General features: G+C 59.1%; 1 protein-coding gene across 2 annotated transcripts in view; it reads right to left on the reverse strand.

Moving 5' to 3' along the window:
• Positions 1–1304: 1304 nt before the first annotated feature.
• Positions 1305–26834, reverse strand: part of GNB1L (G protein subunit beta 1 like) — a 44410-nt gene continuing 18880 nt past the window's right edge. For both annotated transcript variants that reach the window (XM_082667869.1, XM_082667868.1), the window contains 6 exons: positions 22084–22217; positions 21588–21713; positions 17551–17713; positions 14467–14565; positions 11064–11279; positions 1305–1823 (listed from right to left, as the gene is read on the reverse strand). In XM_082667869.1, the coding sequence (XP_082523995.1) occupies positions 1572–1823; positions 11064–11279; positions 14467–14565; positions 17551–17713; positions 21588–21713; positions 22084–22208 (981 nt within the window). In that variant the 5' untranslated portion in view covers positions 22209–22217 and the 3' untranslated portion in view covers positions 1305–1571. The remainder of the gene's footprint in view (positions 1824–11063; positions 11280–14466; positions 14566–17550; positions 17714–21587; positions 21714–22083; positions 22218–26834) is intronic.

The following is a 26834-nucleotide window of genomic DNA, read 5'->3' on the forward strand; positions in this document are numbered from 1 at the left end:
CGTCTGCTCGCTGGATCCAGAACGCTTTGCTCTGCCCACGGGGACCAGGCCAGGCTTCAGCGGCTGCCCACTGGCTCCTCTTGCCGGGGCCCGGGGTCATCTGCCCACACCCGCAGTCCTGGACCCTTGTCCACCATGAGGCCCCGCAGCCCCAGGACCCGTCCCCACTGCCGCTTCTGACCTTCGGGGAAGAGGGACCACAGAGCTCTCCAAGGATGCAGGTGGTCCTCACAGCTGCCGGGAGGCACATCTTCTGGAGCCCGAGGAGGGTGAGCTAGTCTCACATGAAGCTCCCCCAACACCCTTGGTGCCCCCCTCTCAGCACCCCACACAGTGCTGGCATTTCAACCCCACTTGTGTCCCTCGTGGTCCCTGCTTCAACCAATCAGCCAAACCTCAGAGCCCTTCAGCCCCCGAGCTGAACCTGGAGGCCAGACTCTCCAGCAGGGCCCTGTTCCAGTGGGTTCGGCATCCCGCCACCTGGATGCACACGTGTTCTCCAGATGCCTGGGAAAGCCACGCAGCCCTTCTGGAGCGCAGCCACCGCAGACCCCACCCTCTCGGGCCTGCTGGGACCCAGTCTGGTTATAAGCAAAGTGTGGAGTAGGGGGTTCCTGAGTGCCCCTTAGGGCCCCTGCCTCGGGGGAGGCCATTCAGGTCCTGCAGCCAAAGGGGGGCTGACCTCAGGTAGGGTGCGAAGGGGGCTCTCCCGGCAAAGAAGCTGATGGAACGGAGGGGTTTGTGGCCCCCAGCTTGGTCGGGCTCTGCCCACAGCCCCCATCCCAATTTTCAGGGTCCCATTCCTTCCCAATCCATAGCCCAGCCTTGAGAGAAGCTGTTCTGAGGTCTGGGCTCGGCCCCACGTGGGAGTCGCCGGCGGCTGCCCTGTGTGAGCGGCTGCAACAGTGCCCTTGGTCCCCGTCTGTCTCGTTGGGCTGCTGGGCTTTATGCCTAGAAGCCACACTGGGACAGCCACCTGCCACTCTCAGCCTCACTCCACGAGGTGGCCCTTCTTTTCTCCTGCTGGTCCTGCTGGAGGCCTAGCCCTGTGCCCTCCCCGCCACCCCCATCGGGGGCCCTCTCCCTGCCGCACTCCCGTCAGGAGCCTGTCACCGGTTCAACCCTGTGATGCAGGAGCTCCTGGCCGTCTGCGGTGTGAGGAGCCCAGGACCCGGGGCCCACACTTGGCGTCCCTGCTGGACGGACCAGCCACCCTGCCCAGTGGAGGCTCTGAGGACAGACAGCTCTGGGCTCTGATCACCCGGGGAAGCAGGGGGTCACCTGGGAGAATTCGTACCTCAAGCTTGCAGGTTTGCAAACAAGTTTATTATCAGGCACCCCCAGGTCGGCCTCTTGCCTGGGTCGCTGGTGCCCAGTGTCTGGCCTGGTTATGCTTTAAATGGCAGTCGCTGTGGCACAGACGCTGTGCTTCATGAAAGGGAGCAGGTCCCATGCAGGAAGGAGGCCCAAATGACCGGCTCTTCCCATGACCAGTGGGGCCCGTGGCCCATGGCCTCCGACCCCTTGCACCACCTTCCCGCTATCCAAGTGTCCTGACAAGGAGCCACGAGTCACGTGCACGGGTAGAGAGACCAGACACTGATGCGCTGATCCCCAGACCCTGTGGCCAGCAAGCCGTCGTCAGCGAAGGCCACACAGTGCACGGTGGCACTGTGGAAGGCCAGCACGGCCAGCGGCTTCATCGTCCGCCAGTGAAACACACGGACGCGATGGTCCCAGCCCGCGGTGGCCAGAATCTTACGGTCTGGCCGAATCTTGACGTCGGCGATCCCGGGGTTGGTGAGCACGTGAGTCCCACGCACCTGTGATCAGAGCGGCAGGGAGAACCGTTAGGTGGCTTCTTAGACCTGCCTCCACGCCTCCTCCTCTACCAGGACGCCCCTGTCAGGAACAGGGAGCCAAGCGCTCCTGCCATCTTACTGCCACCTCCTGGAGCCAGCACAGGCGACCTCTGCCCTTGGCCAGACCCTCGGGTTGAGACAGGACAGGCCTCAGTGGACTGCGGCCTGGGCCCCTCCCCAAGGAAATACTGCCCCCCAGCCTCCAAGCAGCACTGCCCACTGGACGGCAGCAAGGTCAGTGGGTCCTCTCTCGTGAAAACTCACCGCACCCAAAGCAGAAGGAGCAGAAGGAACGCAAACCCCACCTACAGCAAAGCCGGGGGAAGGGCAGCCCTGCGTGGCATGCAAGGGGGAAGGCTGCCTGGGGCTGGATGTGCAGCCATTGTGGGGCCATCTGGCAGCTCTGCCCCACGTTGACAACACAGACTTGGCCATCGTCGTGATGACCCAAATGGCCACGTCCTTCCGCCCATCCTGTCTTGGCCCAGCCCTGGGCACCAGGAGTCCTTGCTGCCCCGGGGTCGCTGGTGTGCCCACAGCAGCTCCCCTTTCTCTGCAAATTCACCTCCTGTTGGGCCAGAGCAGCCTCAGGGAGAGTCATTCGTTTTTCAAAGACAACACAGGGAAAAGGAGGAAAGAAACTCAGCGAAAGATGGCAGCATTCCTCGGAAGCAACCAGACACTCACCAGGCACTTTTGCAAATCAGCAAAACAGAACTGCATGAAGCAATGATCTCCATAAAACAAGAACCAGGAGAGCAAACCCAGAGAAGGGAGCCTGATCCACAGGCACCGAGAGAAGCAAACACTGCAGAAGCGAGGGGAATCGGAAGAGACAGCAAGGGCAGGTGTGACCCAACCTGGGGACAGAGGCATGGCCACTGGAGAAACAGCAGATGTGGAAGGCCGCGCAGCTGCTCTGACCTTTGCCGTTTAGAAAATCTGTTCTTGCTTCTAGAAACTGAAGTCTTAGGATCCACAGAGAGCCTACAGGGTGGTCACAGGAAGATGCGCTTGATAACGTCATTGGACGCAAAGCTGATTAGTCCTTTTGTCAGGCAAAAGGATCAAGTCAACCATGAGGGCAGAATGGCCCATGGCCACGTCTGGGCCAGGTCTGGGCCAGACAGTGGGGTGACGCCTGCGAAGCTGGGAGGGGAGGCCTGAGAATTTTATATCCAGCCAAACTGTCGCTCAGGTATGAGAACAACAGACGAGCATTTGTGAACATGTAAGAACCCAGGGGATGCGTCCCATCAGCTCTTCCTGGAGAACTAGGAGATTAAGTCCAGTCTCTCAGGAGAAAACAGGGGAACGGCAGCAAGTGGCCTGGCAGAGAGTAGGGAACATAGTCCCCTGCAGGATTAGGCCTGAGACAATACAGGGATCAAGGCTACAGAACCGGTTGTGTAACTAACAGAAATACAGGACGGCAGCAAAAGAGACGGGTGTGAAGTTCACTGATCTGCTCATCTTTGTCATCTGGGTCGAAGATACAACAGTCAGCCTCATTCTACGGAGATTATCTGACACCCACTGAGGTGCTGACAGAACAACCTCACTTCCTCTCCCCACCCAGGTGTAATCGTTTCCTAATATTTGCCCTTGTATTTCTCTGAAAAGGAATAAAAATATACTCAACAGACTTTTGACTGGATTCCAAAGTTAAAGCCAAATGTGTGCTGTGAACGTGAGAGACACCAAAAGAATGACTGGCCAAGAAACCCCGGGAGCCAGCAGACGAGAGCCAGGGCCCGCCCTGGGGACCAGGGAGCACTCGGACAGACTGCCCACACTTGACAACAACAGAGTGTGTACAGTTCACAACAAGAAGCCGCGAATGTCTGCTCAGCAGACAAACAGACACCCTTCATGAAGCTGGGACTACAGGAGGTGGTTGTGATGGGCAGCTGGTGCCAGACCACTCCGCGTGCTGCCAACAACCACCAACTGGACAAAAGACACTGCGTGACTGCGTCCAGGCACCAACACCGGTGGGAAGGGCAGCTGACAGGGGAGCCTCCCAGAGGCCCAGTAGCTCTCTGCTCGCGGAATGTCTGGCCGCAAAGTCCAGGCGGAGCACAGCGGCCACGTGAAGCCAAGGAGGTGATCAGAGGGTGGGGCCGCTGGAACCCGTGGGGTGAGGCAGCAGCATAGAGGGGGCTGGGGGAGGGACTGCAGGCCATGTGGGTCCCACGAGTCCTTGTGAGGGCTGGGCTGTGCCCACTCAGGGCACCACACAAGGTTAGCCGGCCAGTGGCTGCTGCAGGGTTAAAGGGAACGAATACAAGAGATCAACAGTGACCTTGGACCCAGCAGCCGAGGGTGACATCTGTGTGTCCACACAAGACCAGATGAGACCCCGCGTGGCCGCGCTGCAGGGTAGGCATCACGCCCTGGTTGGGCCTACTCTGGCCAACCATGATGAAGCTGGAAACCAAGCCCCACAAGTGCGAAGGGGAGGTACAGTTTGGAAGGTGAGTCCCATGCATTACAGGAGCCTGGGATGACCCTGGGCCCCACATACTGCCTGACGGAGTGGAAGCCAAGCCCATGGTGCAGGTGAACAGCCGCAGGGCTGAGAGTGATTGCTCTGCAAAGTAAGAGAATCCAGTCTCCATCTCCATCAGTACAATGTCTGGCACAGACAAAAATTACTAGACACCCAAAGGAGTAGGAAAAAAAGCAGTTAATGGAAACCAGTCCAGAACGGCACAGGTGTGGAACATATCAGACAAAGACTTTAAAGCAATATTTAAATAAGTTCCAAAAAATGAAAGAAAATGCAAATCATTACCAAAAAATTGTCTTGATGAGTGAACAGGTAGGATCTATTAGCAGAGAAATGGAAATTCAGAACCAACTCAGAACAGCCAACACTCTGTGAAGGTGAAGAGCAAAGCGGGAGGACCAACTTCACAACTTGCTGTGAAGCTACAGGAATCAAGACCATGGATGTTGGTGGAAGAAGAGACAAACGGATCAGTGGAACAGAAAAAAGAGCCCAGAAATGGACCCCCATAAACACGTGACCTTTGACACAGGAGCAAAGTAGCCTTTTCAACAAACGGTGCTGGAACAACTGGACGTCCACATGAGAAGAAACGAATCCAGACACAGACCTGCCACCTTCACAAAAATCAACTCAAAATAGACCAAAGACCTAAATGTAAATTGCAAAACTGTAAAACTCCTAGATGACGACAGGAGAAAACCTAGGTGACCCTGTATTTAGATACAACACCAGAGCATAATCCATAAAGGAAACAACTGATAACCTGACTTCACTAAAATTAGAAACTTCTGCTCTGTAAAGACACTGTTGAAAGAATGAGAAGACAAGCCAAAGACTAAGAGAAAGTATCTGCAAAGACGCATCTGATAAAGGGCTGTTACCCAAAATACACAAGAACTCTTAAGAAAATGAGCAACCCAATTTAAAAATGGGCAAAAAGCCTGAACAGACACCTCAGCACAGAAGATACACAGATGGCAACTAAGCATGTGAAAAGATGCTCCACATCGTATGTCATTAGAGAAATGCAAATGACAACAAACAGACACCACTGCACATCTGGACACATATCATTATACATTCGTCCAAACCCATAGGATGTACATCACCAGAAGTGACCCCTGATGTGAACCAAGGGCTCTGGGTGATGATGAGGTGTCAGTGTAGTTCCATCGATTGTAACAAATGTCCCACTTGTTGCGGGGGGATGTCGATAGTGGGGGGGCTGGGGGTATATGGGAAATCTCTGTACCTTCCTCTCAATTTTGCTGTGAACCTAAAACTGCTCTAAAAATAGAGTCTTTTGTTTTTTAAAAAAAGGCACAGTAATAGAAAATGTAGAACTGAAAAGCTAATAACTGACGTGAAAAATGTGTAGGACAGGCTTAACAGCAGATTGGAAATTATTATTATTATTATTTTTTTTTGCGGTACGCGGGCCTCTCACTGTTGTGGCCTCTCTCGTTGCGGAGCACAGGCTCCGGACGCGCAGGCTCAGCAGCCATGGCTCACGGGCCCAGCCACTCCGTGGCACGTGGTATCCTCCTGGACCGGGGCATGAACCCGTGTCCCCTGCATCGGCAGGCGGACTCTCAACCACTGCGCCACCACGGAAGCCGGAAATTATTATTTTTTAAAAGTCTGTAAACTAGGGGACATTATCAATGGACATTATCTGACCTGAAGAAGAGAGAAAACTGACCAGAGCCTCGAGGGCCATGGGACAATGTCTCTCAGGGAGGCCAGACCCCTGAAAACCACAGATAAAAAGAACGTCTTGGGAGCGGCCGAGGAGAAGCCCCACGAGGTGACCAGGAGTGAGGACCAGACGCCACCAGTCCCCAGCAGACGGGGGTCACCGGAGACCATGTGTCTTCAAAGCACACGAAGGAAGCCAACCAAGTGCTCCAGAGAAAAGGCAGAGGTTGTCGCAAAGCATGAAAAAGCAGAGCCCCACTAGAGGGCCCGACAAGGCGGCCAGGCAGCGCGCACGGGACAAAACAGAACCCGTGCAATGAGGTCGTGTGCGCGGCTGGCCCACGAGGGGGACGCCTGTGTGTGAAGGGAGGCTGAAGGTGAAAGATGGAAAAAAGCTACAGAAGGAAGTAGCAGCCAGAAGACACCTGGCCTGAGCCATGTGAAGCGCTGCTGAAATGGGCTTTCAGGCAAAAATCCTTCCCAGAGATAACAAGAGTTCAACCCCCCAGGAAGATTCAAAATGCAGACTAAGAACACACAGGACCCAGGAAAGTCACCAAGATGGACCCAGCAAAAGCACCCCCCCGAGGCCGGGGCAGGCATGGCTTTCGACCCACGTGGCCCACATGAACCACACGGCTGCCTGAGGGGCAGGCGCAGCTGGGTGGTGGGCAGCAGAAATACCTCTTTCCAAGCACGGGGGCCACGGGAACCTACTGGCATTTCAGGGAGCTGCTATCACTCAGAACTAGTTCTCCAACCACAAATGGATCAAGTTAGAAGCCTAGAAATAAAAAATAACTGGGGAAAGAATCAAAGATTTGGAAACATAAAAACACTCTGATCAGCTCCGCAGTCAGAGAACAAAGAAAAATCGGGCGCCCGGAAGTGAGTGTGATGAATCCCGGTCAGAGCTGCACATCGAGCCTGGAGGACTCAGGGGAGGAAGAGAAAGGTAGACGGGAAATGGGGAAAAGATGTTTAAAGAAAACAAACGTAAGCCTGATCAGGAATGGACAGGACAGTCCTGCAGATAAAACAGGGATGCAATCACAAACAACTGAAAAAGGTCAGTGCAGCCAGCACATGGGCAGTGCCCCTGCGGCGACCCATCCAGCCCCTACACGCACGCCTGCCCTGCCTTCCTGCGGCCTCTGTCCAGTGCCCAGGCCCGTGATGTCCCGGGCCCCTTCTCCGTCCATGGCGACCAGCAGCATCCCCGCATGTCCCGCGCTCTCTGCCACTCCAGTGCTCTTGTCCAGAGGAATCCAGGCTCAGTGCCTCCTGTCTGTGCTGCACACAAGCAGCCATAACCCACTCACTGGGTGGGTGCCCAGCATGGCCCTCACCCCCACCGCCCCCTCCCTTGGAAGCTGGTGCAGCCATGCCCGCATGAGAAGGCAAAGCCCACACGTGTGCCCGCAGCAGGGGTGCGTCAGCCTGAGCCCCAACTCATGGGCAAGGACAAGGTGACTCACAGCCCCCGACTCTTCCTCTCCCAGGAACTCCGCCCTGGGCTTGGAGCAGTGGGTGAGCCAGAACCCACTCGGGGCCCTGCTTCAAGGTGGATTTGTTAACAACGGGGATGTTTCCCAGGGAGTAAAGGGCTCCCCAAATCTGCTGTCTGCTGGTGGAGCTGGGAGCCCAGGTGGTGGCCGGGAAGTTGCAGAGCAGCCTGAGCAGTGGTCTTTGTGCGGCTGGCTGCGAGTCGGGTGCGGAGCGGAGCGCATCCATGCCAGTGTTGCCACCTGGGAGGGGCTGAGATGCCCAGGACGGCCCAGGGGAAAGGGGACAGGAGTGATGCACCCCCATCCTCGCAGCCCCTCCTGGAAGCTCAGAATCAAGGCACAAGGCCCTTTCAGTGGGGACCTGGACTGGAAGAGACCAGTCCTATCGGGGCCCACAGCACCCATGTATGGTCAAGGCGGCCGGAGCCCCGCCCATGGTGTCCCGAGATATGTGTGTGTGGGGGTGGGGATGGTGTTGTGCCCATAGCTCCTCAGCTCGGGGCCCCATGGTCTCCCTTGCACCAGCCCAAGTGTCACCAGCTGCTGACACACTTTAGAGGGAAGCCCCCGGCAGGGCTGGGGAGCAGGCGGGCAACGGCCACGCAGCAGGGAGGAGGGGACGCCTGGCCGACCAGCCGTGGGCGTGATGGGGGGGAGTGGTGGTCTGACTCCAGCCTGGGTTGGCTGGGGTGGGGGCCTAGTTATTACTTCAGGGCCTAGAAATACCGCTGGCCGTAAATCAGCCCCTGCTTCAAGGCCGTGGACCCTGCCCCAAGTGTGGGAGGGAGGGCAGGTCTGTACACCACCTGTGTCTGACGACAGCCAAGGCCCAGACCCCGGGCTCGAGGGGAGCAGAGCGAGCAGCCCCTACAGGTGGGTGAGCGTCCAACGTCCTAGAGAGGGTGGCCGAAGGCTCCAGTTACTGCCGCGGCCTCTGGCCAAGCCCGTCTCGGACCAGGACCCTCCAGGAAGGATCCCGGCCACCAGTGGCTCTCGCAGCACATGACCTCAGGTGCCAGGAATGCGCGCGCAGCACGGCCCCATCTGGTTCCCATTACCCTCACTCCACGCAGGAGCCCCATCTGCGCCTCTGCAGCGCCCGCCCGCCCACCCGCCCGGGGAGATTGATTTGGGCTCATTAGAGCTGCTGCCGCGAGGTAAGGCACATCTTTGCCCACGTGGCTCCACGGCCAGCGCCTCAGGACCAGTTGCGGCACCGAGGGCCCAGGGAGAGGTGCCTGCGGACACCGCGACACTGAGGCCCTCGAGGCCCTGACACCTCCTCCTTGAGGCCTGCGTTCCAGGACCTGAAGGTGTCTGGGCCTCTGGGGACATGGATGTCTCCAGCGAGGCCACAGTGGGCAGTCGGAGGGAGGAGCGGCGCCTCCTAGGATGCACGCTAAGAGAGGCCCTGGCTGCGGCACGGCCTCCACCAACCTCCCGGCTGGCCTGGCCTCCCTATGCTCTGACTTTCCAATTCATATGCACAGTGAACCTCCAGCTCTGAGCTGGAACATGCCCCATAAATTTAAGTCTGAAGTTCCTGCAGCTGTTTCTCCAACAGGCCAGGGGAGACCAGGCCGACCTGGGCCAGGACGGCAGGAGGGGCCTCTTCCCAGGTCCTGGGGGCACCGCAGTCAGTGGGGCCCTCAGGAGAGCCACCTGGGTCTCTAGGCATTTGCAAAGTTGGGCTGAAGTTGAAGCCACAGCAGGACAGAGCACTGGACCTCATGGGGGTGGGGGTCGCTGCCTGGTTCCCACCAGGCAGGAGCAGAGAAGGGTGTGGGGGGGACCCCGATGCCCACCTGGCCAGGCTCTGTGTCCTTGACGGCTCAGAACATTGAGACCCAGCACCACGTGGCTCTGCCCCATTTCTAAAGATGAGCACCATGGTGACTTCCACTCCCACCACCCACATCCAGGACTTCAAGGCCTTGGAGATGCTTCCTCTGGAATGGAGGCTGGAGAAGCTCCACCCCCACAGCCGGCCCCAGCCCCGTAGGGAGGCCTGTTTGACCCCATCCTGCAGGGCCTCTGTGGACTCCCTGGGACACCGGACAGGAAGACGAACGGGAAGCTGCTTTACTGCAAGTCAGGCGAGCGTGGCACAGGCTGGTCTGCAGTGGGGGGGGGGGGGGCGTGGGGGGCAGGAGGTGATGCCAAGGAAGTTGGAACACCTGCCTTGTCCTCATGTGTCACATGACCCCTCCCTCCCTCTCCCTCCCCGCTCCCCGGGACTCCACAGGGCTGCTCGCCCCTCAGGACCCTTCCCAGACCCTGCAGCCATGGCCACTCGCTCTGGTTCTAGCTTGGTCCTCCCATGGACTGTGCTTTTTAGGAAGCTAGAGCGGTCCCTCCAGCTGCCGCATAGAAGATCTCCCTGCTGAGTCCGCCCTTGGCCCCTAGCTCGTGCCCAGGACCCCTCACCCACCCCTGATAGCCCTGCCCCTTGCTATCCTGCACCCAGGGCATGGCAATGTCCGCTGGGCATGGCAGTGTCTCCCGATTTTCACCCATGCCTGCCCTCTCCCACCCACCCAAGTGCACAGAGCCTCTTCCCTGGCTGTGGGGGCCCCGGGCTGCTGGGCAAGGCCTCCCATCTGGGGAGGGCCCGAGAGATGCCCTCTTCCTGCGGTCTCCTGCCTGCAGGGAAGCCTGGACCACACAGCCCCTGTAGAGGGCATAGCCACAGGCCCTGTCCTCCAGAGCTCCAGGAGGTGGGATACACAGCTCCGCACTGGGGCCCCACTCCCCCACCAGACCTGGGCTCGCAGAGCCGGCCGTGGTCAGGTCTCAGCCTTCTGAGGCTTCCTGGCTAATGGGGGCGCCCCCGCCCAGAAGCCAGTGTGCACTCAGGTCACCCTCAGGGGGCTGACAGGCACAGGGCACACCCAGCACCTCACTCCCCAGGACCTCACCCATCTGAGGCCTGGCCAGGAGGCTCCTCTCCCGGCCAACTCCATCACCCCCTCCCAACAGGGCTGAGCACTGGGCACCCAGATGTGGCCCCGAAGGGCCCCCAGCCACGTGGGATGGGAAGCCACTGAGCCGTTACGGCCCTCTCACTGCCCCCGGGCAGCTTGCAGACAGCCACAGGGGCCTCACTAAGGGATTTCTCCATGTAGGGTTTGGGGTTTTTTCTTTTTTTTTTTTTTTCTTTTTGATTGATCAGTTCCTTACTGACCAAATTCCTCTGAGTTTTGCAAACGGGCTTGCACAGTCCTGGATTCTACATGCCTTTCCTCTAGATGGACGAGACGTGACCGCTATTAGCCAAGGTCTGAGGGAAACCCAAACCCTGTGAATGGCTCACGAGCGCCAGCCCCTCTACTGCCGCCCGCCAGGCCCGCCCGCGCCGGGTCCGATGATTAATTAACTGCGGACCTGCCACAAGTCCTCTTCATGCCTAAATATTGTTCCAGCCCATCAGACTGTTGGTGCAGAGCAGGATAAATGACACCTCGGGCCTGGCCCACTGACCTGCAGGGCCTGCTGCTCATCCAGGCTCCAGACGGCCAGCGCCTTCTCCGCAGAGCCTGAGACGCCCCTGGCCTCCTGGGAGTCGAAGTCCAGACCCATGACGGGCTCCGTGTGGCAGGAGACGCGGCTGCACACTTTCCGTGAGGAGACGTCCCACAGGGCCACTGAGCCGTCCTCGTAGCCAGCCAGGAGGAGAGGGCCGGGACTGGAGTCAGCCTGTGGGGACAGCTCGCTGTCAGCTGGGGGATGCTCGGGGGGCCCGGGCCTTCTGGAGGAGAAGGAGCTTGAGATAGGCCGCCTTCCCCACTGAGCCCTGGGGGGTCTGCACACCCCCAGGGGGCCGACACCCAGACTGGGGCCAGTGCGGGCTGGGTGGTGTGCCTGCCGTCGGGGTCTGGGACACTGGCTGGTCCTCCCACTCCTTCCCACCGGCCAAGACGTGCGGCCACCCCTGGGCGGGGCCGGCCACCTGTCTAGAACTGCCGGCCAAAGAAAATCTCGAGCTCCGTCTCAATGAAAAATGAACCTTCTGTACTTTGTCAACGTCGCCGCGGAAGCCCCCCAACCGTCAAGGCTGCAGAGTCAGCGCCTTGCCGGCCGAGCCGCGTGATGGATGAGGGCGTGGGTCAGAGGGCTGTGCAGCCGCCTGCAGGGGAGCATGGGGACCCTGGGTCGGCCTGGCACCGACTGAGAGCGGCCGCCCCGTGCTTGGTGCCCAGTCCCGGGACTGCCGCCAGGACCCGGCACCTTTGCTCTCCACTGAGCTCCCAGGGCTCAGAAACGACCAAGCGCCCCCTGCCAGCGGAGGATTTCCCGAGGCCAGGAGCTCAGCCGGCGGCCCTCAAACCCTGGATGGCCAGTGGTGAGCACAGGGCCTGGGGGCCGCCAGCAAGGCTGCCTCCAATGGGGACCCGCTGCTGGCAGGCAAGGCTGGTGCTGAGCCGCGTGCCTAGGCGTGGCCGACAGTACCCAGGCGGGCCCTCCTGGCCCACCTGCTGGAGCTCGCTGCCCACCCAGAGGGGCTCCATGCCTAGGTGTTGCACACCGTGAGTGTCTAACATGAGTGGACGCTAGCTACGTCCTGAACCCCAGGAAGCAGAGCTCGCCGTGCTTGGTGTGAGGGGTATGTCTCAGGGCCCCGCAGAGTGAGGGGAGCCAGGGGAGCCCCGTACAGACCAGCTCTGGGATCTGGAGGACGCCTCCCACAAGCCCTTTTTTCTGATGATAACATGTGCTCCCAAAAACAAGCAGGAAGGAGGAGTCCAAGAAAGCAGCTGTGAGGAACTTGCCGGGGCCCCCTTGGGTCCATCCCCCTTGGGGCACTGCTGTGTCCTCCCACCAGCTTCCCACCGCACTGCCTGGCCCAGCCTGCTCCCCAGTCCCCACCCTGCATGTTCCTCCTGCATCCAGGGCTCCCCCACTGCCTATGGTCTGGGAGCTCTGAGTGCCTAGGCTGGAGTGGGGGCTGCACACCACTGAGCCCCCTGTGCAGGCACACAGGGCGGCCAGGGCAGGAGCCAGACCAGCCACAGGGCCCCGTGCCAGGCTCTGTCCCTGCACTGAGGCCCCTCCACCTTCTCTCCTAGCACACAGGGTCCCTGCGGCCCCCCAGGACAGACCCTGCAGGCGGGTCAGGGCTCTGGGGCCTCAGTCCTCTGGCGACCACGCCCTTGGTGCCAGGCTGACTTCTGCTCGCTCTGCGTTCCCGTCCCCACCCCAGGTGTGCCAGCCCGAGGCGCCCCCCAGCACCTCGAGGTTCCCTGGGGAGCCCTTAGCTGGGGGTGTGGGGGGGACACTGGAGGACCTGCTCTGAGGGTTGGTGTGGACAACCTCTGACCTCCTACATGACAATCATCCTAACAACACAGGCCATCCACTCTCAGGAGCAAAACAAGAAATCTCTGAATGTTTCAGAAAGGAATCCCACATTGGGCCACTCTGCCACACTCAGATCAATAAGCTATAACCTGGACCTCCAGGCTTGGCGAGGAATAAAGGGACATTTCAAATCAGCATAGTCTTTTCTTAACAGGATGCTTTGCGCTGGATCTGTATCAACTAACACAACTCGATTTGTCCTTCTGTCAACCACGTCAATTACCTTGACAAGTTTGTACATCCCATATCTGCACATTTTTCTGATGGAATTCTTACACGATTAGGCAATGACAGCATCTCCAGGGAGGGAGGGTGAGCGGATGCAGCCCCGTCCCGCCCGGGGCCTGTGAGCACCAGGCCACCTCCACAGCCTCCGCTGCCCCTCCAGGCGCCCCCCAACCCTGCCTGCTGGCACCAGCAGCTTTGCCATCCAGGTGAGTCTCAGAGTCCCCACTTCCTCACGCCCCTCCCCCATGGGCTTCTCTCAGTTCAGAGATGGCAGGGACACCAACTGCAAGACAGGGCAGGGCCCTGGAGGGACAAGAGCTGGGCCCAGGGACCCTGCGGGCACACAGACACCTCCAAACCATGCGAGCCTGGCCGGGTTCGTAAGGAGAGTCACAGCAGGGGCAGGAACGGCCTCCCCCTGGTCCCAGGCAGCCCGGGGCGGCTCTGAGGAGGCACAGGTGAGCTGCTCGGAGCTGAAAAACAGGCCGCAGGCAGCGGTCCGGGACAGCCCTGGTCAGTGACCTGCTCCCCATGGCTTCTGCAGCTGTAAAGACGCTGCCGAGACTCTTTCCACATGAATGCACCGGACCATCTGCTCTGCTGCCCCCAGGAGCAGACGCCCATTTTGAGCTGGTGCTGACCGCTGGGGGTGGGAAGCTGCCCCTCTGGTCAGGAGGGTCCCTCCCAGGCCTCGCGCTCAGCCCCAGAGCCAGAACCCATCCTGCAGGGACTCAGGCCTGTGACTCCGCTGCCCCCCGGCTTCTGCCGCAGCCTCAGGAGATGCCTCCAGACCCTCTCTAATCAGAGAGAACAGCCAAGAAAGAAGGAAATGGCGTGGATCAGAAATTCCAAGTGTGGCCGCAGGGAAAGCCAGCACATTAAGCCCACTCCAGCCTCAACAAGGCAAAGAAGTAACAAAAATTAATCCTGGCGACGCAGGGGCCGTGCAGGCTTGCAGGGTTAGTCAGCACCCCCTCCCGGCCCCACGCCAGGCCGCGCCGGTGAGCAGACCAGAGGGGAGCATGTGGCTCCCCCAGGAGGGGGTTGCTGTCTCCCACACCGCCCTGCGAAGACGAGGACGAGCCCGGCATCCCCAAAGGGTCTGTAGGCGTCCTCGCAGCAGGAGGGCTGGAGGGCTGGGGACACCAAGGCTGAGGAGGACGCTGTGCACACGCCTCCCAGGGGCCAGTGCCCGTAGGTGATGAGGAACCAAGTCCCTAATGGGCATGATTCACACCTGGCGGGCGTGGCCGGCAGGTGTGGTCGGTGGGCGTGGCTGGCGGGCGCTGGGCCTTACCTGCCAGAGCTGCAGGCACATGGGCATGCCCAGCCTGGCCTGTGCCTCGGGCTTCAGGGAGCACACTGACGTCTTGGACGGCATCTCCAGAATCTGAACCTGACAGTAAGAAAACAAGCTGAGTTGGGCCAGAGCCAAGTCAAGTCTGTGCTGCACAAACAGGAGACTCTTGAGGCCTCAGCCCGGCCACTGTGGGCCTGTCTGCGCCTTCGGGAACCCAGGCCGTGCCTCCCGCATTGACCCACGGGCTCCTGGGCTCGGGGACTGCCGGGCTGTGTGGAATGCACGCGTCACTCATGAGTGACTGGCAGGTCCCTCAAGCGGTGTCACTGCCCCGCAGCTACCTCAGGCCTCCTCTGCGTTGACCTCTTGGCCAAGCAGGCGGCCTGGCCCACGGCGCTGACTCAGCTCACTCGGCCTCCCACCCTCCTCCTGGCACTCCTTCCCTGTCGGGCCCCACACGTGGATGACCCTGAGCCCTCCAGGACTGTCGCATGGCACCCAGACCTGCACACCTGGGGCCCCAGCGCCTGCTCCTCCACCGTGTGCGGCCTGTGCTCAGTGTCGCCTGACGCTGACACAGCCCCTCCTGCGCCTGGCTGGGTGACATGTCCCCACCTGGTGGCTCCAGCCACCCTCCTGGGGACACTCCACCAACAACAGTGTGTGCACCGCAGAGCTGCAAGGCACCCCTCGTCGACACGGGGCAGCCCCAGGTTTGCAGATGAGGAGTCTGAGGTCCAGACGTGATGGGGCATCGAGGGGACAGAACCTACACCTGCTGGTCCACTTCTGACACCTGGGGCACAGAACCCCCAGGAGGAAACCCCAGGGTGAACTCAAGGTGTAAATACACAGTGTGGAACGGGTGTAGCCCTGCTGCTGCTCTCACTAACGCACGTGCACATGCGTGTACACACATGCCCACACACATGCACACACAGCCCCCTCCGCCGGTATCACATTGCCTGCAGGGCCAGCACCTACCCCAGACACCTCGTTCTCACTGCCCCAAAGAGACGGAAAAGGACCTAAGTGACGTGAGCGTCATCCCGCCATGAATTAGAGGCTGCTAAAAGGAGTTCCTGTAGCACCCACGAAGCTCAGGGGAAGCTCCAGCAAAATGAAGGAGGTACAGGAGGATGCGGTGGCATGGAGTGTGGCCCAGAAGTGACCGAGCAAACCAAAGAGGAGGGGGCCTCGGAGCCCTTCTGTCCCCCAAAGTCAGCGGGAGGGAGGCAGGGGTGGGGACTGGCTGGGCCTCAGGCACCCAAGCCCGTCCCGGCCAAGGCGGGGGACCTAGAAGGTCAAGGAACGTGGTGCTGGGGGCTGGATGCCTGCCTTCCTATTTCTGCTCCGATGCCAGTTTCCTAAAACGTCACTACGTCAGGAGGACAAGCTGCTGGGCGATGGGGGAGCGGGGTCCAGGGTCAGAGAGGGATGCCCCCACCCCTGATCTGGGGGCTCAGGAAGACCCCTCTGGTGGCAGTGAGGAGAGACGCGAGGGCGGGGGGATCGGGCAGAGGTGAGTGGCCCAGAGTGAGGGCGACACCAGGGCAGCCCAGGCCTGGGCTAGGCGCCATGAGAGGGGGCACAGTGCTGGCATCCAGAACAAGTGCCCCTTGGTCCTTGTGGTCCCAGGAGGGGCTCTGCACTCTGCCGGGGCCTTCCTCACACCGGGATGCTTCCACCTGGCATTCAAGGGCAAGTTTTGTTTCCAGAAGGAAAAATGTTTGGTTCGGGCAAGTGTGGCCACCCAGACGGCCGGGCCTGGCTCTGTCTGGGCACAGGCCAGTGGTGCTGATTCCAGGTGGGAACATGGAAAACAGCCCTTTTCCCAGGATATGCAAGGTTCCCAGACCTGTGGCTCCCGGGCAGTGGGGTGGTGGTGTACCAGAAGCTGGGGAGCTGGAGAGAAGCAGAGGGGACGAGCAGTCTTGGGCCAGGCTGGCGGGGGAAGCGGAAGGCAACCTCAGCAGAAGTGTGGTCCGGCCCCCACCACTGAGGAGGCTCGGCGCCACCCGGCTGCTGCCACCAGGAGAAAGCAGAGCCCTCTCTTTTCACGTTAATAAAACTTTTAACAGGTTTTTGGCAAACTGGCAAGAAAATCGCATGTAGCTCCTAATTGGTGACTTAAACGCCATCATGAACAAATAGATGCCTGTTCCTGCCTCATTATTTATGAGCTGAATCTGCTTTAAGACTCACGACTCCTCTTGGGTGGGGGCCAAACTTCCCGGGTGCAAGGCTTGCGTCCCTGCCCAGCCCCGCCCGCCGCATAGGCCCTCAGGGCAGCAGGGGACACGGGAAGGACGGGGCGTGGGCGGTAGGCAGGGGCCTCCCTCCCCCTGCACATGTACCCCAGGCCCACGCCCACTCTCGGCGCCCCCAGGCCCCCACCCACCAGGCCATCCCGCTGCACTTGGGGCTCCTTCCCCCACTGCCTCCAGCACCCCAATCCCCCTGCCCTCGGCGCTCCCCGCCGGCACCCCGTCCTGGGCTCTGCTTCCCCTGGGGATTCTGCCTCTTCTGTCCCTGGGGTGTGAACACCACTGCCCAGACTGACCAGTCCCTGCCACAGATCACTGCTGGACACTCAGCCTGAACTCCATCTGACAGTGACCTTGGGGCTCCATCCCACCCACTGCCCCCAGGAGCCCTGTCCTCTGAGGGGCCCCGCTCATCTGTGACTGCGATTGCCACCCTGGTGCCAGCCCTTACACCCTGTGTCTCAGCCCTGCCCAAGACCTCTCACGCCAGTGCCCAGTTCTGACCCCAAAAGGCCGCCCTCCCCTGCTGTCCTGACTCTGAGGCCTACCTCGACCTCATGGGGTCTGCCTGGGGCTTCCCTCCATGCCTGCCTGCTCCCAAGGCCCCTGACAGCCTCGGGCCCTGACCTTGTCCATCCCGTGCTGCTCCTGGCTGGGTGCCAGGGCCTCCCAGAGACCTTGGGCCACTTCGGGCCCCTTTCCCAACCCCTAGCGCCAGGGCCACCTCAGGTGACCAGGCCAAGGCTGGCCTGAGGAGCCACTCGGGGCACAGTATTCCTGCAGCCAGGGGCCAAGGGTGAATGGGCTCACTCACCTCATCGCTGCCTCTCCCCGGCACAGCCAGCAACCAGCGCTGCAGGCCCCCAGCCAGCACAGAGCCCCTGCAGAAGCCCACGCTCTCCAAGAGCACGGAGTCCACGATGGCGTTCCTGCCCTCCGCCAGGTCCCACACGCACAGCTTCAGGTCGCGGCCCTGGCTGCCAAAATAAGAGGAGACGGGCCGTGACCCTCCCGGGTGAGGACAAATGTCAGTGTGTTATGGGTAGAATGAAATTCTAACCCAAGAATAAAAGAAATCTCCACGAGCTCAGACCCATGAGTGAACACATATATACACAGGGAGGAGAATTCCCATTAAACAGAAGAGTTCCAGTGAAAGTAGAATGCTATAAAAGGAGGAGAAACCCTCCCCGTGAGATCAGCCCAGGCACAGCTGTGGGGGCAGAGCCCCTGGGCGGACGCTGAGGATGGAGGGACGGGGTATCTGCAGCCCTGAGGCTCACTATCCACTGCGCGGCTCTAACACTCACCAGAAATGCTCCTCGCTGGGCCTCAGGACTCATTTCCTAGGAGCCTAGGAGGCAGAGGGAACGGTCCCTGCTGGTGGGACACCGTGGACACACTCCCCAGGTGGATGAGCCCCACAGATGTTCCAGACCCCTGACAAGGGGATGAGAAGGGTTTCCTCCCAAAAGCCCACCTCCCCAGTCTGACCCCAAGAAACCCCGGAGCTGAGCCGACGTGAGGGTCACCCCACAGAACCGCCCTCCCATCCTCCTCCCAAGGGGTGAGGTCCAGACAAACAAGGGAAGAAGCAGCAGCATAGGCCAGTGGGGACGAAGGGGACAGGACAGTGGGCCAGTCCTGGAGCTGTGGAAGGGGACAGGAGGGCACGCGGGGCCCGGAATCTACCTGCACCATTGGGAGACCTCGGTGCTGCGTGGATGGATGCCCCCCAGGTAGACCCAGGGCACCCGATCCTGATCCAGACCCCAGCTCTGTCTGGAGAACCGCTGGTGTTGGCAGGATGTGCCTGGACCCTGGGGAGCAGGAGTCATTCGGCCTGAAGCGGCAGCGACGCGGGAGAGAGAGAACGTGAGGCCTCTCGACACCGTGTCTGAGTGGAGCTCAGGAGAGAAGCAGCAGTGGGAACCGTGCTCTCACACAGAGGCGCCGGCCAAGGGCACCCACACAGGGAGGGAGGGCTGTCCTGTATCTGAGGAACCCCCAGAACAGTGGCTCCCTGCCTCCTTCGCCTGGACCCCTAACTGCTAACGCTGTACACGCGCCCAGCTGCGCCGCCACCTCCACGCTTTCCCCCACAGCGAGGGACCCTGGCACAGCCCATGTGGGTCAGTGCCAGTCACGGAGAGGCGAGCTCGGGGCCCCGGGACAAACACTGGGCTGGTCAGCGCTCACCAGGCCCTTGGACTGGACGGGCCACGCCTTTCCCTGTCCCTTGTGTGTGTGCGTGTCATCCCCAGGGTGACATTTCCATGTTTGGGGAGGACAGCAAGGGGATGACACTGCACATAAGGCCGACTGCCCACCCTGATCACCTGGACAGAGGCGCCCGCCAGGTGTGTTCACTCAAAGCCCCTCCCCCTGCCGTGGGCACTTCTGGGAAAGACACTGTGACATCCGCCACCCTGGCCTCAGATGACCCAGCGCCTCCACCCACAGTGGTGCTGCCCGTCAGCCCTGCAGACGGTCATCTTCCACGTCCACAAGGCACACCCACCAGACAGCGGGCTCTCGCCTCTTATCTCCCCTCCTCCCATCAGTCTGGACTCACACATTCCTGTGTTACTGATGGGTCATCACCCAGAGTTCTCATTGATTCTTGTGCCCTAACCATCCCAGACTGGCCAGTGGGAGCCCCTTCAAGGACACTGGTGGCCTCTGAGCAGCCCCACTGCTGGATCCGGGGGCCCCCAGCACCGGGAGGCCCGGTGGGAGTCTTCTCAAGCCTCATCCACAACAGCTCCAAGTGGACAACCCAGATCTCCACCGACACAGAAAGGTGAGGAATCTGGGTACACACGTCCAGAGGAATAAGACAGAAAGTCCCACACAACACACTGCAGCCGTGCACACCCTGGCGGGTCTCGCAAACACAGAATCAGACACAAAGGAAGCTGCTCCATGTCGCTCCATTTAGGTTAAAAGAAAAAAAACATAAAATGAGTCTATGCTTTTTGGAGATGCATATTCAGACGGTAAAGCAAGAATGAGGTGGAGGGGCTGCCTCCTGAGGATGAGGACAGGCCGCTGGGCGGGCGTGGGGCGGGCAGTGGCTGCCCAGGTGTCCACCCATGATAAGATGGTCTGAAACTCGTCTTATGCACCTTCCTGTAAGTACATCACGCCTCCCAATAAAGGAAGAAGGAAACAAGCCCACCCAGGCAGCTGTAGAGGCACAGGTGCATCCTCAGGGGTACAGGTGTGGCTGGGGTGTCTGCAGAGCCCTGGCTCCCAGCTTTGTCCTCCGGCCCCTTGACATGAAAGGGCACCTTCCCCCTCAAGGGCCACTTTGGAGGCTTGACTTCCAAACACAGCTGGGCCCCGGCCTCTAGTGCAGCATCCAAGCACCTGCGTGGTCTGCGCCTGCCTAGGCGGGGGGCCCCCACAGCGCCATCCATCATGCACATGAGCAGGGTGCCCCTGGAGTTGCCACCCCGCACAGCACCAGCCAGCTCTCCAAGGGGTGGAACTCCCGGCCTGAGGCTCCCCAAGGCCAGCCCAAGGTGCGCAGAGGAGCATGTCCAGAAGGGCTTACACCTCGGCTCAAACCTCAGGAGGAAGTTTCCAGCAGCCTTGTGGGGTCTTCAGACACAGCATCCATCATCAGGGAAAGAGCAAAGCCACGTGAGGGCCCTGCAGTGAGGGGTGCGTCTGGGCAACTGGGCAGGGAAGGAGCGAGGCGCTGAGATGGATGGACAAGCACACACGCCCAGGGTATGGCCTCCAGGACTCCTGGGGCCTCAGCCACCTGCAGGGAGTGGGAGCGGCTTCAGTCCCACACAAAAGTGCTTTGAAGCCACTGGGAGCCCAAGAGGCCTTGTTTAATGGGGACTGGGCTCCACGGTGCCCAGGTGTCCAAGCTCCAAGTCTGGAGCAGGAGAGCAGGACCATCTGGGAGTTCTGGGGCAGAGGGCGCCGGGGAAAGCCCTCTTTGACTTGGCAGATTTCTGACGGGGGTGGCAGAGCTGGGACCCCTGTACAGGGGCAGATGTCAGGGCCGCCCCAGATAGCAGTCGCTCTGGCTGCCAGGTGGCCCCCGCTCCCTCCTGTCCGTGCCCTTCCCTCACCATCCCCCTCTCCAGGGGAAGGAGGGAAGCCCCCTGCCTTACTCCCTCACCCACCAGCGCCCTCTTGCTGCCTCCTGGCCCACCTCCCACCTGGGGTCCCAGCCCGTCACCTCCACAGGACCCTCCCTCACTGCTACCCAGCCCCCAGACTCCCCAGTCCCGGCCCACCATGGTGTCAACACATGCAATCTCCTCTGCCAGGGGGCCAGACCCCTCGCTCTGCCATCTCCCACCCACCCACGCTGGCAGCCCAGAGTTCCACGACCCTGGCACCTGCACGGCCTCCCAGTCCCCCCTGGGGCAGCCGCACTGGGCAGGGAGTGGGGCCCCATCAGCCTGGGTGAGCTTTAGGTTCAGCTCTGTGCCACCCTGGCGACCAGTCCTTCCTGCCTCGCAGGAAGGTGGCTCCATGGCCAGGGAGAAGGCTGCGCTGCAGAGCGGCTATGAGGACACCAGGGCCCGCGACTTGCAGGAGGGAAGTGGAGGCTCCTCCAAGTACTGGCCCCCAGCCCTCGCCCTGGGGGCCCCAGCAGGCCAGGGTGGGCTCGGACAGAGCCGTCCTAAGCGTCCATCGGGCTCTTCTCAATGGGCACCCGCCCGGAAGGCCCACACACCCGGGCTGCGCTGCCCTCGACAAGTCACCCGGTTCTGCCATTGTTGGGGCCGTCTGGCAGCTGGGGGAGGCCTTCAGGGCCTCCCCTGGAAAGCTCACGGAACCCCCCCGAAGGCCACAACCTGGCTCACTGCCACCAAGACTCACCTGAGGAGCTGGGGCCCCTGGGGCAGTGTCTGCAGCCAGGTCACACACTGGCCCCCATGGCCATCCAGGGTGGCGACCACCCTCCGTGTCTGCAGGCTCCAGATGTGCACCAGCCCACGAAGGGACCTGTTCAGAGAAGCTCCAGTCAGGCTCGGGCATGGGGGGGAGCGGGCTGGACACCACGCAGCTGGTGGGTCAGGTGCTCCAGCCAGCAGCTCCCAGCTCAGGGGACAGCTCTGAACACATAACCAGGGGACACGTGCTCCTCTTACAGGGAGGGTGGCAGGGCCCTGGAGCCTCTTCTCTGGAGAGGTGGGGAGGCCGCCACTGACAGTGCCAGCTGCCTGGCGCCTCTAACGGAGACCATGTCCCTGCGTCCTCCACGGGGGAGGCCCGAGGGGACAGCGCGTCGAGGGCTCTGAAAGGGCGAGTGCCCGGGTGATGGGCAGCCTGAGCCCCTTACCCCCCGACTTCACCCTGGGCCGGGGGTACTCACCCTGAGAGGAGCAGCGGGCGCCCCTGCCCCTGGGCTCCTTCGCAGAAATGCAGTGTGTGCACCGCCGACTGGGCGCCTCGGAGGACAAACTGGGGGTCTGGTGGTGGGAGCGGTGGGGCTGCCATGCTTGTCACCTGGGGACCGAGGAAGGGCGTGAATGACTCACCTGTCCTCCTTCGGGAAGGCACCAGAGCATCCCTGGATGCTGCCCACCCCGGCACCCTCTGTCCCAACAGGTACTGTCCCCAGGCAAGGGCAGCAGTGCCCACACCCCCCACCAACTTGGGCAGGGTCCTCCTCGTCTCAGCTGTCCACACACTGGGAGCACTCATCCTGCCCTCTGCCCAGGCCTCGCTCCAGCTTTTCCCTCAGGGGGCCCTCCCCAACAAGCCCTCCCAGCCAAGTCAGAGGTGTATGGGGTCCACGGTCTTCGTCACATGGGCTGCAAACACGGCCTGCCGGGTCCCGGTCCTGCTCATCACAACCTCCAACTGTTACAGCCACCCAAGGAACCGTCCGGTGATCTGCTCTAGGCCTCCCAGGCTCAGGTTCGAAGTGTTCCAGAGCCTGCACGCTGCCACCAAGGGGCAGAAGGGCCGGCACAGGTGTGTGTGTGGGCAAGGGGCAGGGCCCAGTTACCCAGCCACTCCCCTGGAGGGCTGCTCTCAGAGGACAGACCCTTCCTCAAATCACTGGTCCTGTGTGTAAGGCCTGCTGGGCCCACCCACCCCAAAGGAGAAGCTGCCAGGGCCCCCCCGAGCCCACCCCAACCACGCCACCCCAATTTCACAAGCAGCCAGGGCCACGTATGTCTGCCCGCAGGCCCTGGGCCGGGCCAAGGGTGTAGAGGGGACGGCTAGGAGCGGACCCCCCGGGAGCTGCGGCAGCTGGGGGGGGCCTCTCCTGCTGGGCTCTGGGACAGCCCCCACCCAGCCTGCACACAGCAAGGGGAAGGCGCCCACACAGTTGCCAGAGGGGGGAAGTGAAAGGGCCGGAGTGGGCCTTCGGGAAGGGGCTCTGGGGACAGAGGGACAGGCCACCCCTGCACAGGCTCCCACCGTGCAGCCCCTCAACACACACACACACACACACACGTGCTCACACAGGCGCTCACGCGCACACACACGCGCGCGCGCACACACACACACACACACACACACAGGCAGCACGGTGGGCCTGGGCAGCGCCAGCAGAAACCCAGCCCACACCTGCCACCTGCCTGCGGCCTGACGGGCGTTTCCACAACCTCACCGCACCAGGCTAGCTCCCAGGTGATGAAATCAAGTCCTCCTCCACTGTTTTCCCCGGACGTAGGGAATAAACCCGTCAAGTTGTTACAACAGCCGGACGCTCAGGCCAAGACGAAGCCTCGGCAATTAAGGGCTCCATCATTTCAAGCAATTAAAGTAAACACTTTATTTGAAAACTAATTAATTCTAGCTACATATTTTTCCCATGACAATACTCTATGATGACTTGATTTATGACGTCTAATTATTCTTTATTAATCTAATTGAGAATAATCGTATTATCCTATCTCCTGGCACCAGGCCGCCCGGAGCGGTGAGCACGATGGCCGCCCACTGGCCTTGCCCCCCGCTGGCCTTGCCCCCACCTCCACTGGCCTGTCATTCTCCCCCCACCCAGAGGGCAAAGGAGCCTGAAACTTAATCCATGGAGCACAACTTTGGGTTCTGCAAGACACATTCCTTTAAAAATTAAAAAGAGAGACAGTCTGACAGCCTTTCCACCATTGCTACAAATGCCCCCAGAGCCCCCCAGGCCCGGCCCACAGACGGAGGACAGCCGCAGGGTTACTCCTGTGGAGGGGGGACCCGGCCTCCCCACTACCCTGGTGTGGGAGCACAGTGCAGCGTGGGCAGGGCCACAGAGCCTGCAGCTGGCCCTGCCCTAGGGCACCTGCTGCCCTAGGGACCTGGAGTCCCAGGTCCATGAGGGACAAAGTTTGAGCCCTCTGGAGGTGGGTAATCTCGAAGGAGTATCCCCTACAGATGAGGTCCCCGGGGCCATGGGCTCAAGTGTTAGGCTGAACCAGAACCAAAGCTGTGCTCGGAGATTCTAGAACGTCACCGCCCTCAGCTCTCAGCTCCAAATCACACCACCTTGGGGCCCCCCAACTGCAGGCCGTGCATCTCTCAGAAGGACCCCTTCAACCCAGGCCTCAGTGAATTCACAGGAAAAACCCTAAGAAATGCCGGCTCCCAGCCAACACTCGTAAAAGCAGACAAGGAGGCCCAGCCCTGCGAGGACCAGGAGCACCAGGAACCGCAGGCGCAGACCTGGACCCGAGCAGAGCGTTCAGGTCTGTGAAATATAACGCTTCACGGCTTTAAAGAAATAAAAAGATGGAACTGCATGTACAAGCAGAGAGCATCACCTCTCAGATCCGGAAAATGATCCGACTGGGGAAAAGCTATTGGGAGCAGGAGATCTGCTGTGCCTACAGGTCGTTTATGAATCACAGAGGAAATGCTCCTTCATGAGGGGACACCGGGCTGTCACCACTGGCACTGTCCTTGAAGCGGGCCACCCGCAGTAAACAGCCTGCATCACTCATCTCCCGAGGGCCCATCGCCGTCCACCTATGCCAGCAACGTTCGGGAACCTCCAGACATACCCACCAGGGGCCCAGACAGGACACCCAGTTCAGACGCATGGCAAAGGTCAAGGTCAAGAGAAACAGCGAGAGAAACAGCAGGGTGACTCTTCTAAATTCAGAGACTAAAGAGCATGTCGACCAAATGCAACGTGTGAACCTTGATTAGATCCTGATCAGAAACAGGGGCCACAACTGGGGGAATCTGAATACAGGCTGCAGATAATATAGAATTAATATTGCTAAGTTTCTTGGGGAAAACAATGGTATTTTATGTAGAAGAGTATTCTTATTCCTAGGATACAGTATTTTAGGGATGAAATGTTATGTCTGCAATCTGTTTTCAAACGTTTCAGAAAAAAAACCCTCGACCTGTGTCTAGCTACATACAAGTACACAGGCAGAGAAGTAAAGCAAATGTGGCAAAATGCCCGCCATCGGTGAACACAAGTACTCACTACTCCACACTTGCCACAAACCCACACGGGACTTGTATCCAGAATAGATAAAGACACAGGTCAATAACATAAAGAAGCAAACACCAAACGTTAAATGAGCAAAAGACTTGAACAGATGTTTCACAAGAAACATAAATACCCAACAAACATAGGAAGAGATGTTTAACCTAATTAATAATCTTGGAAATGCCTGTTCAACCCTAGCGTGAAATAACTTCACTCCTAGCAGATTAGCCAAAAATTAAACAGCCTGGCAAATGTTGACCAAGATGTGGGGCAACTGGAGCCGTGTACCACATTGGAGGGGCCTATGTGGAACCAATCACCATGGAAAATGATCAGGGACCACCTGGCACGCCCTATGACCCAGCAACCCCACGCTTAAACACCCTAAAGAAACTTGCACACAAGGACTTGTACAAGAGTGTTCATAGCAGTATTGTGCATAATAATAAAACCCAGAAACAACCCAAATAACCATCAACTGCAGAATGGGATGCTTCTGGCACATTCATATGACAGAATACTCCACAGAACTGAAAATGAATAAACTCCAGTGTCACACAGAAGAAGTTCAAAATCATGATTTTCTTCGAAAGACATTAAGGAAGTAAAAAATGAAGCTAGAAACAAGGATAAAATAGTTGCAACATATATCTGATAAAGGACTCATACTCAGAATATGTGTCAATAAGAGAAACAAGTTAAAGTGATTCCAAAAGGCTGAAATTAAAGATAGACAAAGGTATGTCAGGCAAACGGAAACAGTAAGAAAATAGGAGTTGAAACACTGACATCAAAGTTTAATTCTAGGGACTTCCCTGGTGGTGCAGTGGTTAAGAATCCATGTGCCAATAGAGGGGACACAGGTTCGAGCCCTGGTCTGGGAAGATCTCACATGCCACGGAGCAACTAAGCTCGTGCACCACAACTACTGAAGCCCGCCCGCCTACAGCCTGTGCTCCGCAACAAGAGAAGCCACCGCAATGAGAAGCCCGCGCGCTGCAACAAAGAGTAGCCCCCACTCGCCGCAACTGGAGAAAGCCCACGTGCAGCAACAAAGACCCAACATAGCCAAAAATAAATAAATAAATAAATTTTAAAAAAAGTTTAATTCTAGCCAAAAAGCATCAGATTTGACAAAGCCAGACACTTTCTAATACTAAGCTGCGGTTCACAATGAATGTATGAACATCTATGTACTAAGTAACAGAAACAACACCTTTATAAAGCACAAACTACAGGAGATGCAAAGAGGCATAGAAAAAAACTCACTAGTAATTGGAGAATGTAATATACTACCGTCAGTACAAGTCAGACCAAGTGACAAAATAAGTAAGGAGACAGAGACTCAACAAGGTAAACAGTATGGAACTGTAGGGAACTCCACACTCTGACAACAGACACTATACCTTCTCCTCAAGGGCACATGAATGCATTCTCTGTGATCAAATACTGCGTCACAACTGAAACATCAGTAAGTTCCGCAAAGAAGAAATATTAACATTATAAACAATATTCTATGATCACAGTGCAATTAAACCAAAAAATTAACAAAATAAAAACCAAAAAGATCTTTCCAACTAAAAATTTTTTAAAATTTATTAAATGATTTCTAGGTAAAAGGGGAAATACTTAAACCACACATTTTTTAAAATGGCAAAACAACATTACAT

This window comes from Grampus griseus, assembly GCF_964374135.1.
Source record: "Grampus griseus genome assembly, chromosome: 12".
Taxonomy (NCBI): Eukaryota; Metazoa; Chordata; class Mammalia; order Artiodactyla; family Delphinidae; genus Grampus; species Grampus griseus.